Below are 16,383 nucleotides of genomic sequence, written 5' to 3'. Positions count from 1 at the left end.
GGCTGCCTTGATTTTTGACAGATTTTGTTAATAACTGATTTCTAGGCAATTAGTTCTATTTATGCATAAATCAATTGCACTATAATTCATGAATTATTTATTACAATATTTTCTAATGAATTCCATGTATTTGTCTTGTGTTGTAAATGTACTGTAATTCTGTTTCCTCTTTGTGTTGTTATATTTCTAAATCGGATCGTATGAATTTGTTAATGTGTTTATATGTTGTAATTTTTAGTAAAGCACTTCAATGCTTTTGCACATAAATTTACAGTACTGATGTGTGATTGATTTGCTCATCCAGTAAAAAAAAATACAGTATGCTGGCTGATTTGATTTACTCCTTGGGCATAAATGCTTTTGTGTAACAGTGCGGTAGTGAAAGAGATCATTTTTATACACTTAACAATAAAGCACAACTATTTGATACAAAGTAAGCTATTTCTCAGTCTCAGGCACAGTTTGCATTCATTTCAGTGAGGTTTCTTCAGGAGAGCTTCCCAGTGCAATATGCTTATGTCTTGGGGATGTAAGAAATACAATGAGCAAAAATATTTTTTCTTGTTGTAATTCACCTTTATATTAATTTCCACATGTAATTAATGCATACATGTATTTCTGTGAACCTGTTCACATACTCTGCCCATCTAAAGGTACTGGGTTAGATCCAATTTTACCCGGTTCTCATTAGAGCTCCTGTCCCATGATCATCTTTACAGGCCTTATGATGGTTAAAAGGGAGCCCTTCCAACCTAATAAGTAGTCAGTTTCCTTTCTCTGCCACAAGTGGATCTGTAAAATGTTTGCAAAATTTCCCTTTGGTATCAGAGTGCAAGTTAATATGCAGTCTAACATGCCTGGCCATTGCGCAGCATTACAGATTGCATTTATAGAGGAGTATAGAAAGTTTTGGAAGAAAACTTTCATAATATGCATTATCAATCTCCCCAATATGAACCATGTTCTGATTCTGTTATTATTTACCAGGACTGTCTTTTCAAATCCATTTAAAGTTCATCCCTCTGTCACCTTAGATGTCCTTGTAAAATTAAATGTGTACACCTCCCCAGGCACAATTAGAGTGAATTATATATTTGACTCAGACGTCTAAAATGCTGTGTTTATTCATGAAAAGCTGTTTTCTCAGTTTACTAGCAGAGATTATTTGTTTATTTATTTATATTTATGTTTGCAGAAAGGAAGGAATTTGTACAAATTAATTGCCTGTGCAGGTGAAATTCACTCATATTGTGTAATGGCTGTAGTTAGCTAGCATCAGAAGTACATACAGGCTAAAGAAACCTTTCCTATGGTGAAGTAATCATTGTGAGAATGTGTTTCTTAAGGGCAGAATGGGATGCTCTCTTAACAAATGAGTGCTATGTAACATCGTTTGCCAAGTTAAAAATAATAGGGGGAGTACTTTTGCACCCTTACTGATTCTGCCATGTAAATTCTGTTCCTTCCCTAGATCGTTCTTCCCTCATAGAGGTTTACTTCCAGCTTTGGAACCTCACTGTGGGGAGGGGAAATCAATTATACATGGAAGGGTGGTGTGTTTTGGAGAGAAACAGAGGCTTAAATGTGATGAATTTCCTAGCTGCTGATTCTCTCACACAAATACTCTGAATGAGAAATGTGAAATTAAATTGGAGTTGGAACTACTGTGATTTCCCTACTGCACCTTATTTCCAATCTCAGTTCCACCCTCTCAGCATGGAGCCTCTCTACATTTCTTGAACCTTTGTCTATTACCAAATCATATTAGACGTGTCTTGGTCTTTATTACAGATGCTCACTGAAAACTACTTAGTTTTGTGAAGCAGTAGCAGCCAGATTTATTTAGATTAAGTTTTCTACATGGGACTTATTTATACTAAATCAAAAACATTTGTACCATCTGACCTTCTTGCACTATTATATACCACTGGCATTGTGGTCATTTCCCTTTAGTTACCAATTAACTAAGCTTCATTATCTGGAATCAGACTGTTGGTCTGCTTAGCACAGTATTGTCTGTTAGGACTGGCTGAGATACTTTTCCCTGCCTGTTTTTTAAAGATCCTTTACCTGTAGACTGAACCTCGAACTTTCTGGATGCAAAACGTGTGCTGTAACATCGAGCCAGAGGCTCTTCTGACTTGGACTTTTGGTTGCCTTATTCAGAGCCACATGAGAATCTGCTATATAGTTATGGTAGGGACACTAACATTTCTTGTAGTTTTGAAACATATATTTCTCATACAATCTATTAATTTTGACTGGGAAAGTGCAGAGCTAGAGAACAGCTAAATATTTTTAGGCAAGAGGAAGACTATTCTGTTTAAAATGGTCATCAAGCAGAGCAAAAAATGTTTTGTGACGCAATTATATTGTTTAACACGTGTGGTTTGGAATACTTTTTGCCCTGCATCCCACAATTCTGGATCTGGAACGTTTATAGGAAACTGATAGGATGATCAGTTAGTGCCATGTTCAGAGTTTGGTGATATGTTTGAACATCTACATGCTTTTCTGAAACAGAACTATATTAATATCATTTGTTAAAATTGGTAATTTTTTTAAAAAGTGGATCAAGATTGGTAATTGAAGTTTCAACTAAGCAATTTTGTTCTAAAAATCTCCATTTTCTACTATACAAGCTTTTAAAAATCTTTTATTTTGAATTAACGCTTAGGTAAGTAGTAACAGTGTTAATATTACATCGTTAGACAGTAATTTGGGGGCTGTTTTAGCTGACCTTTTATTTAGAGTAGTGGGACTTTTATTTAAATACCTGTAGATTTAACCCAACATGTAAAGAAACTACACTGGTTTCCCAATATGCTTTTGGCTTGCTTTACCTGTATATCTAAAATATAAATATTGTATCCGCACACCGTTTTCGGTCCATTGACTGTCTTCAAGATGGCACCCAAACTGCCTAAAATTGCTCTGATCAAAACTACTCATTGTGGACATCCACAGTGTTCTGTCCAGGAAAGGGAATACATGTGGGGGATTGCTTGTGTTATTAGAAGGGGAAAACAACTTTAGATGTGCGTTTAAGTGAACAAAAATTGGCTTCCATTGTACACATTTTTAAAAGAGATGCTAATCTTTAGTAAAGGTTTCTGTAAGGAATTACTAATTTAAAGTAATAGAAAAGAGCGAGAGTCCAGTAGCAACTTAAAGACTACAAGTGAGCAGTGACTCAGGAAAGTTCATCCCCCTGCAGCCACAAATGTTGTTAGTCTTTAAGGCGCTACTGGACTCTCGCTCTTTTCTACTGCTGCAGAGTAACACGGCTGTCCGTCATAGATTAAAGTAAATAATCCCTACAATTCTTAGCATCCTTTAAAACAAGCTTTAAAAATTAATATTGGCAAGCCCAACATGCTATGTTTTGTAGCATTGATTAGAAAAGGAACGGGCATAACGGAGCCCATTATGAGCTCATGTAGTGAGAATATTATGGTCTTATTATAGACCAAATGCAAGACAAAAGGAGGGGGGGGGTTGCTTTTCTGATCCTCCTGTAACTTCCTGTGTAAGCTTGAAAATACTTAATAAGAATACTTGATCACCTGTTCCTAAATAGATTTCCCTGGAAGTAACATCTACTTCACAAGTGATCATTCACCAATAAAGAATAGAAAACCGTGTGTACCCTTTATGTGATGAATGCAAATGTGTCTTTTGCCGCACATAAATTTAGTCAAAAAACAACCATTTATTATATCTGCATTTAATCACACATAAAAATGCATTTACGGGATATGGAATGTACTGTGAAGAAAGGATATTGTAGAAAATTTACCATGTACAAAGCAGCCACAGTTCCCATTGAGTTCAGTGTAATCATCATATGGTGAAAACATACTCATGATCGTAGCCATGGTGTGTCTGATGATTACAATGAATATTCCTCCACTTATTTGTATAGTTAGACTATGGAACAGAAGGTGCAGCTAAGTTCATATTTTAGCTGAGAAAAACTCTTGCTGATCTTTTTTCTTAGTATGGTTAAATTTTTCTCAGCTATTGTATCACCTAGCATACTACATAAGTAGTTCATTTGGACACGTTTTCTACTTACTACATAGCTAACTCTCTGTGGGAGTGTAACATTTCTCTAATCCAACTTCCAAATAGTTTTGCTACCATATGATAATTAGTCTTTGAACCTTACTGTAATTTACTTTTTGTTTTGATCTGCTTCTGTTTTCAGTTCAAGCACAGCAGCTGGTGCAAAATCAGACGAGGCAACTAAATTGGAGCGAGGAAAGTCTGCACTAAACAAAGTTTTGGAGTCGTTGTGTCTGTATCATGGCCATCAAATTCTAGCTATGTTGCAATTTTTAAGCCAAGAACAGAACATCTATTCATTTTGCCATTGCCAGCTGCCATATTCTATGCACTTTGAAACATCTGAAGACGATGCACACGATCCCGTTTGCAGCTGCAATGGCTGGATGTTCATGAAAAGGTGTTTACAGAATCAAAGACCAAATGCTTTTTTACCACCTCTGTCTGCCGGCGTGAATGACTCGGATCGTTTTTTATGCCCATCTGTGGCTGCGGGATATTTTAACTCCACGTTGAATAAAGAGATTGCTATGCCTTACAATCACAGGTGCTACCCCAAACCATCACAGCAATGTAGCATCTACCCTGCAAGAACAGCACTTTGTACACATCTTTCTTCAGCCAGGCAAAAGACAACCAAAGCCAGAAGTGGCCGCAGCCCTTCACCACCCCCCTTATCCCCTGCAGAGGCAGATGAATATGATTCTTTGGAAGAATCAGTTGCAGGTTCTTTAGCTTTAGATAACCAAATTGAAATAAATGCTAACCAGCCTCCATCCCTGTTGCCAGCTGAAAGACTTTGCTCCGTCTGTGACCAGAAAGATAAGATATGCATTGCTGAAGTGTCTGATAACTCGGAGGAAACTTTCCTGCGTGTGAATCCAGAAAATCGTCTTGTAAATTCGGATAAGCTTGAAAAAGTTGAACATGCAGTTGCGTTTCAAGACTTAATGGATCGAATTAATGAGAAATTAAAAATGATAGAAACGACTGATACGGCAAACCCTGCAAAATTATTGAAGGATGATGGGAAAACTGAAACTGACACTAAATTGCAGAAGTTTATAGCATCTCTCTTACGCAACGCTAAAGCCAATGACTACAATCTTATGGAGCTCTTGAGCCAACATGACACAGAAGTGGAAAATAAAGTTATCCAAACCAGATTTCGCAAACGGCAAGAAACCTTGTTGGCCAGGCATAATTCCCCTGACTCATCATTGTTTAGACGGCAATCTTTACAGATTAAGAGGGAACTTGCCAGTCTTGAGGAAACTGTTATAAGGAAAAAGGCGGGTTCAGAGAGAAATATGAAAAAGCCTACAAGAAACGACAAAAAAATATCGCCAAGCACAACTGACAATCATAGTGTGTTAAAAGATGCTGCTTTACAAAATCACGACAATAAAGACAAGCTATTTTCGCCTGTTAAATCTAAGTCTTTAGCAGTTTGTCAGCAAGAGTCACTCGAGCTACCTCATAACGATCTAGAAACCAGTTCTGGTTCTGTGGCACTTTCAGAAAATAACTCTACAAAATCCCATACTAACTTGGTTAAAATGCATGGAGATTGTGGAGCTGAAGTACATACAGATCAGGTCTCTGTAAAGGGAAAGGATAACGGTATATTGGATGGGACCAAGCATAACAGCATGATTCCCCCCATGTGGTGTTCTGTGTTTGTGACAAACAATTTTTTATTTTCCAAGCCCTCAAAGGCAAAAAAACCTCCCAATTGTGTAGAAAAAGAGAAAATGTTTAAAGATTTTCAGGCAACAGCATATAGCAGTGAAGATATAAATAAGATTGTACGGAACACAAATCTGCACGTGGTGGTGGAACGTTTGGAAGATACAATACATATGGCTCAAAAGACTAAAAATCCATTGTTCAATGGCTATAAAATATCCAGCGCACTGAAAGATATTCACAAATGTGATGCCAGCAGTCCTAAAACTGGCTTTCTTATTAGCATGAATGAAATTGGAAACAAGAGTCAGTATGTACTATCACAGGCTCATTTGCCATGTAGCAATGATAGCAAGGGCTGTGTGTCCATTGAAGAAAAAGAAATAATTGGTGAAGGATGTAAAAATATTCAGAAATCGTCATCCTTTGATTCAGCTGTATTGACTTCCAATAATGAGGACCTGCAAACAAGTTCTAATGCTGGAGATAGTTCATCGGTTCTCAAATACACTAGTCCTATAAAACTTATGTTCCTTTCAGAGATTAACAGTAGTGAAGGAGTCAAATACACTCTAACATCTGTTCACGATTCTGCTAAATTAAACATTGATCTTTATTCTGTTCAGAGAGAAAAAAGTATAGTTTCAGAAAAACCATCAGAAATACAAGATACGAAAAACATTTCCGCTGAAGAATGTGCCTATGGTTGCAGTGAAAATAGTCACAAAAATGAAGTGAATTCTGCTTTACCTGCAATAATTGCTAGTAAAATAAATGTTAATGAACATAAGCCCAGTGAAGAGACTGTTGAACAAAGCAACAGCGAATCCTGCCTGAAAAGAAGACCTGGCCGACCCAAGAAAATAGGTCCTCAAGTTGTGAAACAAGTTAAACGACCAATTGGGCGACCTCCAAAGCCAAAGACAGATGTGGCTGAAAATTCCAGCAATCCAAGTGATTCCATTAGTTCTGGGAAATGTGCCAAATCTAATGCAGAACCACTGGAGGAGGAGAATATTAACAAAAATATTACTGTAACAGTTGTCTTTGGAAGATCACGAAGGATTAAGAGATGTGTTTCTGAAGGTAGTGTGGTCAGTGTGGTACCAGGCCCTCCTGGTGATTGTGATTCTGCTGATGAGTCTGCTGTAGTAAAGCAGAACTTGCCAAACAGAAATGGTTTGCCCAAAAACAAAGCTATGCAAAATTCTGTTCCTGAAAACAAGACCTGTGCAGCTGGTTATGAATACGTCAGACCTCTAGAGAGCAGCCAAGTGCTACCATCCCATTGCAGCAATATTGTAAGACCAAACCAGAAGCCTTTAAATGTGATTAGGAAACCTGGTAGGCCAGCAAAAGTAAAAATATCTGGCATATCAGTGACTGTTAATCAGATTTCATCTCAGGAAAGAAAAGTGAGCATTAGCAGCTGCCTGCCTCCTTTAGAGCAAGAAAAAAGTGTATCATCTATGGAGGATCACAAGCAGTGCAATATGACAGATCATGGAGATAATTTTCAAAATGATACAAATGAAGATTGTTTGCACAATGAAATTGCAATAGCCTCCAAAAAGCCTGAAATTCCTTTGAGGCAATCCCTTAGAGAGAGAAGACCGTCAATGCCTTTTTTACATTCGTTAGCATCTTCTAGCTCATTATCTTGTAAGAGTGCCTTTGTACATAAATCATATAAGTTCTGTTTGAAAAATGCTAAAGATCAAAAATTAAAATGTGACTTAAATGTGAGTGTGCCACCCAAAGATACCTCAGAAAATGAGAATCCGAGAAAAGCAAGCAAAGGTTCTGAGAATAATACATCGAGGCCCTTAAACGAAACTTCATCAGATCCCATTGTTTCATCCAGTTCTTCCCTTAGATGGTGGGATCCATCAGTTTCTAATGATACTCTGTTAAAAGAACTGAATAGTCGATACGAACATATAACAAACACTTGGTTGCACGTAAACGGAGAAGGTTTTGAAGAACGCCTGTACAAAGAAGGGTGTCATATTGAGCAAGACTGTAGCATTGAAGTATCAAACTCCTTGGACTCTTGCATTTTACAGTTTGAAAACTCACCTATAAAAATGCTTTTCCAGAAAAAATGTAATCTAGAAGAGCTGTGCACGTGGTTTATGCAAACAACGGAAACACAGTCACTTTCATTAGTGAGAAAGGCAAACGCTCGCAACCCTTTTGAAGTAATTAGCACAAGACAATTTAAAATGGGAACAAGACAATCTGATTGTAATTCTAATCCTTTCAGAAAGCACTTTAAAAAGTTTGCACTATCTACACCTTCAAAATCAGCAGGGAAATTGCAAAATTTACATAAAACGGTCAGGTCTCAAGTCTTAAACAGGAAGCATAATTTTTCATTAGCTAAATTAAGAACAGAACTTGAGAACCTGCAGCACGATCAGTGGAAGCAAGTGAGACAATTGTATAATCATGGAATGAGTAACTGGAAATGTAAAAAAAGAAACCTGCGATTCTTCTGCCAAAGCCCCTGTTTTGCTAATGGAAGTAGGAAAATTAATGACGAAATGGGCATGTGCCTGGGGAATGGTACAGTAGAAAACCAATCACCTGCAGCTCTAGTAGGATCCCACAGAATCGTGCCATCTACTGAAACCAAAATAAGAGAAACATGTTTTCAAGAGAAGACACAACTGTCTGACCTCAGCGCACAATCTGACCTGATAAATAATTGTAAACCGAGCGCACAGTTGACACACTATAACCAGCAAAATATTGCAAAAGCACAGATCCCTGGAGAATTTGGTGAAGGAGCGTGGAATGGCAAAACCCTTAAGGACTGCAGAATATTTCTGAAGAAAATCAATTCCAGCAAAGACCAACGTTCATTTCATAAAAATCCCGCAGAATCTCTTGATCGTAGTACCAGCCTTAGCTACTTCCAGGGAAAGGGGCATTGTACTTTAAAGTCCCATTCTTCTCGAGAAAATATGTCCGACGGGTGTGAAAATAATCTAGAGGCATCTAAAGGAGTTAAACATTCCAACTTGGATAAAGGGCTACACACTGAACAAGGTCGCAGGAAATCAAGCAAACGTGTCACTTTTGATGATGGCCCTACTGAGATCCCTAAAAAAATGAACAAGAAAAGGAGAATACAAGGCAAGCCCACCAGTATGGACATAAGAAAAAGGAACAAGAGGCGATTATGCAGCTCTGGCCAAGTGTCAAGTTGTTACACAAAATACCAACTAGGTAAGTTTTTAATCTCATCTTCCCACCCCCGACAAAACCTTATTAACTTTGCATTGCTATGAATGTTCAATATCCTGTCCCAGAACGCAGCATATAATGGTAAAAGTGCAGCCTGAATAATGCGCTTGATCAAAATATGTGATACGCTGGCTGGAGGGCACTTCAGCTGGTGAATGACGGGAAGGCTATTTTTTGCCAGTATACCCTTTTTTCTGTGTTTCCTACCCCCCCTTTCCCCCTCCCCCACTATTCCTGAAGGTTTCTTGACTTCTGAAAGCAGGATTGGGGGGCAAAGTTGGATGCAGGAAGAGTGTGGAGGCAGGGAAGTCCTGCTTGCTACCCCATTGGTGGTGCTTTGGACCAAACACGCTCCTATATTTAGACATGTGGAGCACAGCCTTAAGGAAGTTAACTTGTCCCAATTCCATTTGATATCGGAGGATATTAAAGAGCATACTTTGCCTGCTGCATGTTCCTGGATGCCAGGTGCAGTTCTGCTGCCAGACTGGGAACTGTATGTGTAAATGGATGCTGTCCTTGTGCCTGGATACCCCACTTCAACAACTGTAGGTAGAGCTTATGCATCACTGAACTAGAACAGTCTAAACCAGTGGCCCCCAGCCTTTTGGGCACCAGGGACCGGTTTTGTGGAAGACAATTTTTCCCCAGACTGGTGGGGGGTGCTGGGGTTTTTGCTGCCCCAGGCTTCCCCCACGCCCACACCCCATCCCTGCCCCCCATGGGGGTTTTTAAATTAGGAGTAGGTGAAGGTCTCTGCCTCACTTCGCGGCCCGGTTGCTAACAGGCCATGGAACAGTACCGGTCTATGGCCTGGGGGTTGCTGATTTTCACAGCATTATTTTTATTAATTTAAAGAACGCTGATGCTGCCTTTTCAGGAACCTGCCAGAGGTGGCTTGCGGAACACGGTTCACTTGCTGGGGTGTGAGTGGACCCCCGACCCCTCCCACTCCTGACAGTGCTAAGAACTAAGAACACAGCGCCATCTTGTGAGCAGAGGAGCATTCTTGAGAGCAGCCTTTTCTATGTCACATATATAGGAAGCAGCATGCTGGAGCCTGTTGTGTCAGAGGAAGGCTACTTCTAACAGAGGAAAGCATCTCTGCATATCTTTGGGATATGCATACTTCATATTTTTGGGATCTGGAACTACACGTAACCACAACCACTCACCTAGAAGATACTAATTTGTAGCACAGACTTAAAATATTTTCCTCATAAATATATAATTAGATTGTAAGGATAGGTAACACTTAGAGGTATGTTGGTTTAAAAAAAAAGATAAAGGTAGGCCCCTGTGCAAGCACCGAGTCGTTACCAATCCATGGGGTGATGTCACATCATGACATTTCCTTGGCAGACTTACGAGGTGGTTTGCCCTCCCCAGTCATCTACATTTTACCCACAGCAAGCTGGGCACTCATTTGACCAACCTCGGAAGGATAGAAGGCTGAGTCAGCCTTGAGCCGGCTACCTGAACCGGGATCAAACTCAGATTGTGAGCAGAGCTTGGACTGCAGCTTACCACTCTGCACCACGGAACTTGGTAGAGGCATTTTAGGTAAACAGAAAGCATCTCAGGAAGTTGCAATTTAAATCTTTGCAGACGGGAAAGAAAGTCAACTATGTACTCGGAACAGCATAGCTTGTTTGGAGGAAAATTACATGTAAAATGCTGCATGTCTGTGTATGTGTTAAATTGGGTGAGAACTTTGTATGTGTGTGTGAATTGTGTGCTGTCTCTAGATAGTAAACTAAATGAGGTGGGGGGGGGAGTTTCCTTCCAAATTTTATATCCCATTTTCGCCCTGAGGCTTAACAAGGCAGTTGGAGTTAAATAATTCAGAACTGTTGTTCAACTTTTTGGTTTGCTGTGTTCTGTGAATGGAACAAAGCAGATAAGCAGCATGAAACTGATCCCCTTAACGTTTATTTGCCTTCCAAGAATAAAAGTGCTCTCTAAATAAAGGGAGCGGAGGAGGTAAGGCATAATTCGGTTTTCCTGCTTGACTGTCTTGAATGTATTCTTCGAGAACTTCTCATCTGCGCTCAGTGTCCTGAAAGGTCTGTCTTTTTCAGTCTCACCGAATGGCATCCCTGTTTTCTGTCATGCATGCAGAAAGAGCTCTCTCGGGGCTTCCTTCCTCCTTTGATCCTGTGGCTCCCTCTCTTTCTACCCCTGCATCAGCAACTGGGATTTTAGTGCTCAAGAGGAGCTGCGGGGGGTGGGTGGGGGGGAGACACCAAAGGGACCAGAGGAGGGAGGAGGCAGTGGCTGCTTCCTCTCTCGCTTCCTCAGAACACTGCAAGGGAAGAGCAAGAGTTTCAAGCTGTGATCTGGTAACTGAAGGCTGTTCGTAGCATATATTTTATTTGAACAGAAGCACAGATACGCAAACATTGGCAACAACTGCTGCTGTTTATTACATGGTTACTCTTTCAGAAAACTCAAACCCTGATAACTTTTTCAGTCTTCCATTGCTTCCCTTTAGACTTCTGTTTGTGTTCTTTTTTCCGTTCATTCCGTGTCTTTCATCTTTCCATACTCGGGCATTCAAAGGAACCTCATTGGACAGCTCTAAAATCAAGACAGGTAACATTTCAGATCAACTTTATTTTTGCCATCCCAAATGCCAGTCGCCTCAATTGTACCTGTGTAGTTAGATTCAGTTATGAGGTAGCCCGAGTGACTCCTTGAAGGGAGCGGACAATCCGCTTTCTGCTTGCTCCCCCAGCACTCAAAACACATGTCGAAAAGAACATGCCAGATTTTCACAAGATTCCTCTTGTCAAAGTTTGAGCATGTGTTGGGCTTAAAGACAGTTGGGGAATGAGGAGTGTTAGCTGCTTGGGACAGAAAAGAGCTGTGGGAACAGGCAGAGTTGAGAGCCCCCACAGAATAGATTGCTCTTCTGAAGTCCCCCCCCCCCTCAAATTTTCATCAAATGCTTTGAGGAGGGGTGCCTACCCTGCCATCTAAAGGGCAGTAGTACCACCGACTGAACATAGAAGAGTACTGGGACTATACGTGTCTGCTGCTATATGAAATAAAATCAGAATAAAAAGCCACACATTTATTGGCAATGGGTTTTTTTGTAATTGTTGTAAGATATTAAAAGATACAAGAACGGGTGCCCTTTAAATTCACTGTTGCTTTGTAATTCGGATCAGAATAATATTTTTGACCACTCCCCCACTCATTTCTGAAAATATTATCTCTGTTTTTAAGATTTCCCTCTGGGTTTTTTTTTTCTTAATCTGGAGGTAATTGAGAAAGAAAAAACCTTAATAGGGAATCTTAATACCCTTTTTAGGGGTGGGGGTTATGTAGAAAAGATTAAAATGAGTAGAATCAGGTAAGATGTAAAGAGTTTGATACAATTGAATGGATACTCCAGGGCACGACTCAGTCCCTGTGCGTGTGAATGGATGATGCTTCCAGTCACTTAGGGAGGGTGGGTAAAACTTTGCTCTGAGAGCAGCCTTTTTCTGAAGCAAAATGTGATGCCCAGAATGGATTTGGCATCTGCCAATTTACGTTCTCTGGAAGAAGAATCCTAAACCTGGTTTGCCTCCATATTCCAGAAAAAGTTCTAGTTGTTTTCTGCAGATTTTCGAGGTAACAAAAACAGTTTAACTTTTGCCTGGTTTTCACCTGTGTGACCCTCATTATATCTATCCTAGTAGTATATGGAGGAGGAGAACTAATTGCAAAATGGGGTGGGTGCTGCGCTGCCTGGAAGCCGCCTTTATGGCGTGTCAGCAGAATTCAAGTCCAAAAAAAGTGTTCTGAAAAGCTAACACTGCCTAACTCTGAATCTGGTCATGGGTTCCATCTCACCAGGTAACAACTGCTGTGACTGACGGCAGTGCTTCTAGGTCTTTCCCAGCCCAGCTATCTGAGCTTCCACGGAAGAGGTGAAAATGCCTTTAGCAGACAAAGCATGTTGTACTGTGCTGCTTAAGGTCCTCCAGAGCACCTTTTCAGCAACTGCAGCTCTAGTAGAGCTTACCAGAGAATGTTTAAGGCAGGAGTGTCAAATGTGTGGTCTGAGGGTCAGATCAGGCCCCCAGAGGGCTCCTATCAAGCCCCTGAGTAGCTCACTGTCATCTGCTTCTTTCTCTCTTTGTTGCTTCCTTCAGCATTGCAGCTTGCTTTGCCAGGCTTGCTCAATTGCGCAGGAACTACAGAGCAAAGCCTCTGTTTTCTCCATTACAAAACAAAAGAACAATGGCAGCACAATATATGGAATACAAAAATATCAAAAATATTGAGCCAGTTTGGTGTAGTGGTTAAGTGTGCGGACTCTTATCTGGGAGAACCGGGTTTGATTCCCCACTCCTCCACTTGCACCTGCTAGCATGGCCTTGGGTCAGCCATAGCTCTGGCAGAAGTTGTCCTTGAAAGGGCAGCTGCTGTGAGAGCCCTCTCCAGCCCCACCCACCTCACAGGGTGTCTGTTGTGGGGGAGGAAGGTAAAGGAGATTGTGAGCCGCTCTGAGACTCTTTGGAGTGGAGGGCGGGATATAAATCCAATATCTTCTTCTTCATCTTCATTGTGCAAGACACACACTCTTGAATAGTTTATACAAAATTAAGTATATTGTATTGTGTCATATAATGAACAGCCTACAAAAGTAGGCATACATTCATACAATCAGAAATTAAAGCCAAACAAGAGTCTCAAATACAGTGTTTCAGGGAGGACCCCTCACAGTCTCTTAATTTTCCAAATAGAGTACTAAGACTCAATAATAAAGTTCCACAGGAGTCCCTCCGTTGCTTGTTGGCTTCTGAAGGAAAAATTCTTGCCTTCACGCAAACTCCGGCTTTGATTGCGTTCCGCTGCTCCTGCAGCTTCCTCATAAGCCAACTGAAAATTCCAGCCAAGTTCTCGCTCAAACGCCCATTTCAGTATCTTAATCAAGCCGCTAATTAATTTCTGATTGTATGAATGTATGCCTACTTTTGTAGGCTGTTCATTATATGACACAATACAATATACTTAATTTTGTATAAACTATTCAAGAGTGTGTGTCTTGCACAATATTTTTGATATTTTTATATATTTCTGTTTTCTCCATTGGCTGACCAGTAGTGTCCAGCATGTGGGTTCAATGACGAGTCGAAGTTGATACAAAGACTGCGTTTATTGATAGACCGATACTTTGGGTAACAGGTTCTTGAGAGTAATGCCAACAATACATTGATACAATACTTTTAAGGACTACTTCAAAAGGATTCCAAGGGATGGGGTTGCGGGGTAGCATTCACCCATAAACAATCATAACTGTCTACTTTCCCATACCGTTATCAGGACTGTGTCCTTGCTTTTCCAGATGTCTCTCACTCCCTTACTGGATTGTATGGGAAGGTGCTGACTACTTAGTTTCAATTCTCACTACTTTTAATTATAAGCCATAAAGCAATGAAAGGGGAAGGGAAAGAATAACAAACTAACAAGGTTAGGTCCTCCATGATACTTCACAGACCAGGTTAGGCAGGACCATAAAGCAATGAATTAACAATGGAATTTCACCATGCTTGACATACTGCCCCCCTAAAATCAACCTTGGGGCTTTTGAGGAAACGTTTTGTGAAATCTATTTACCAAATCAGGAGCTAAAACATCCTTTTCTGCCACCCATTCATTTTCGCTCTCTGGGAAATGCTTCCATTTAATCAAATAATATAAAACCCCACGTTCCCTTTTTGAATCTAATATTTTCTGCACTTCATGATGACTCTGATTCCCAATCTGGATAGGTTGTGGAGCTGGCGGTCGAGGGTGCCAAGAAGACCCACCCAGATCTCTTCGTAGCAGACTGCAATGAAAGACAGGGTGAACTTTACTAAACATCTTGGGCAACTCTAGTTCTACCGTCACCCGATTTATCACCCTCTTGATCTTAAATGGACCCAGGAATCTGTATGCCAGTTTCTTGGAGGGTTGATTCAGTGGGAGATTTTTCGTCGACACAAACACTGAATCCCCCACTTTGGACTTATCATATTGTCTTTTATATGCCTCCTTAGCGGCTTCCAGATTCTCCTGAATTCCCTTCCAACTATCTCCCAATTTTTCCCACTACTGCTCGAATTATGTGGGGTCCCATGTGCGTTCTCCCCCTGGCAGTAGTGGAACCGGCTTCCCCCAATACCCAATCTGAAACAGGGAGGCCTTGGTTGAGCTGTGCACGCTGTTGTTATAACCATACTCAGCGAACGGCAGCAGATCCACCCAGTTGGACTGTTGGTGGTTTACATAGCACCGTAAATACTACTCTAACAGCGCATTCACGCGTTCCGTTTGGCCGTCCGTCTGAGGGTGGTAGGCTGAGCTCAACCCTTGTTCTATGCCTGACAGTTTGCAAAACTCCTGCCAGAAGTTAGCAACGAACTGCGGGCCCCTATCACTGATGATCTTATCGGGGAATGAGTGTAATTTCACGATATGATGGAAAAACAGGTAAGCCAACTTCTTAGCCAAGGAATAAAGTGGGCCTGTTTGGAGAAGGTATCCACTACTACCAGAATTACGGTTTTCCCCTGGGAGACCGGCAGCTCGACTATGATATCCATTGAGACCACAGACCAAGGACGTGTAGCGGTTTCTAAAGGTTTCAACAGCCCAGGGGGCTTTCCCCCCCTTCTTTTTGCCATTAAACAAATTGGGCAGGAAGCGACAAACTCTGACATGTCCTTTTTCATAGATGGCCACCAAAACTGTCAGTTGATTAAATGCAATGTCTTTACGTACCCAAAATGACCAGCCAATTTACTGAAATGGCAAAATTGTAAAACCTCGGACCGGAGACTTTTCGGGATGTATAATTTGTCTCCTTTATACCAGAACCCATCCTCCCTCTTCTGTACCTCCCCTGGTCGGTCATCTCCCTCCTTTTCAGTTTCAGTAGCTAGGCGCTCCCCCCCCCCACTTATCAAGCTGCAAGTCCCACCGGGTTTTGGATCTGGTAGTTACCATGGCGGCCACTTGCGAGGGGGAGATCAGGGAGTCAACCACCTCCTCCCTTTGGCTGTTATGCTGGGGGAGGCACGAAAGGGCGTCAGCCAAAACGTTTTTCATCCCCGGAATATGCTTCAGCACGAAATCAAATTTGGAAAAGAACCCCGCCCACCTGATCTGTTTTTCACTGAGTTTATGTCGCCCGGTGAGCGCCTCTAGGTTCTTATGATCAGTCTCCAGATTTCGAATGGCACCTTGGCACCTTCTAACCATGACCTCCAAGTCTTTAATGCATGAGTCACCGCAAAGGCTTCCTTATCCCAAACCGACCAATTCCTCTGCTCTTGGGAAAAATTTTTGGAGTTGTAGGAACACGGCTTTAGCCTTCCTTCCTCATCCTTTTGC

The 16,383-nt window shown here is 41.0% G+C and overlaps 1 protein-coding gene across 3 annotated transcripts in view; it reads left to right on the top strand.

The window, feature by feature from the left end:
- LCORL (ligand dependent nuclear receptor corepressor like) overlaps nt 1-16,383 on the top strand; it is a 104,132-nt gene that overhangs the window by 64,452 nt on the left and 23,297 nt on the right. For 2 of the 3 annotated variants that reach the window (XM_060246205.1, XM_060246206.1), the window contains exon 7: nt 4,211-8,991. The exons of the other annotated variant lie outside the window; for it this stretch is intronic. In XM_060246205.1, coding sequence (XP_060102188.1) covers nt 4,211-8,991 — 4,781 coding nt within the window. The remainder of the gene's footprint in view (nt 1-4,210; nt 8,992-16,383) is intronic. 3 annotated transcript variants of the gene reach the window in all.

The sequence above is a fragment of the Heteronotia binoei genome, chromosome 9, assembly GCF_032191835.1.
Source record: "Heteronotia binoei isolate CCM8104 ecotype False Entrance Well chromosome 9, APGP_CSIRO_Hbin_v1, whole genome shotgun sequence".
Classification (NCBI taxonomy): Eukaryota; Metazoa; Chordata; class Lepidosauria; order Squamata; family Gekkonidae; genus Heteronotia; species Heteronotia binoei.
This window is presented reverse-complemented; position numbering and strand designations above follow the sequence as displayed.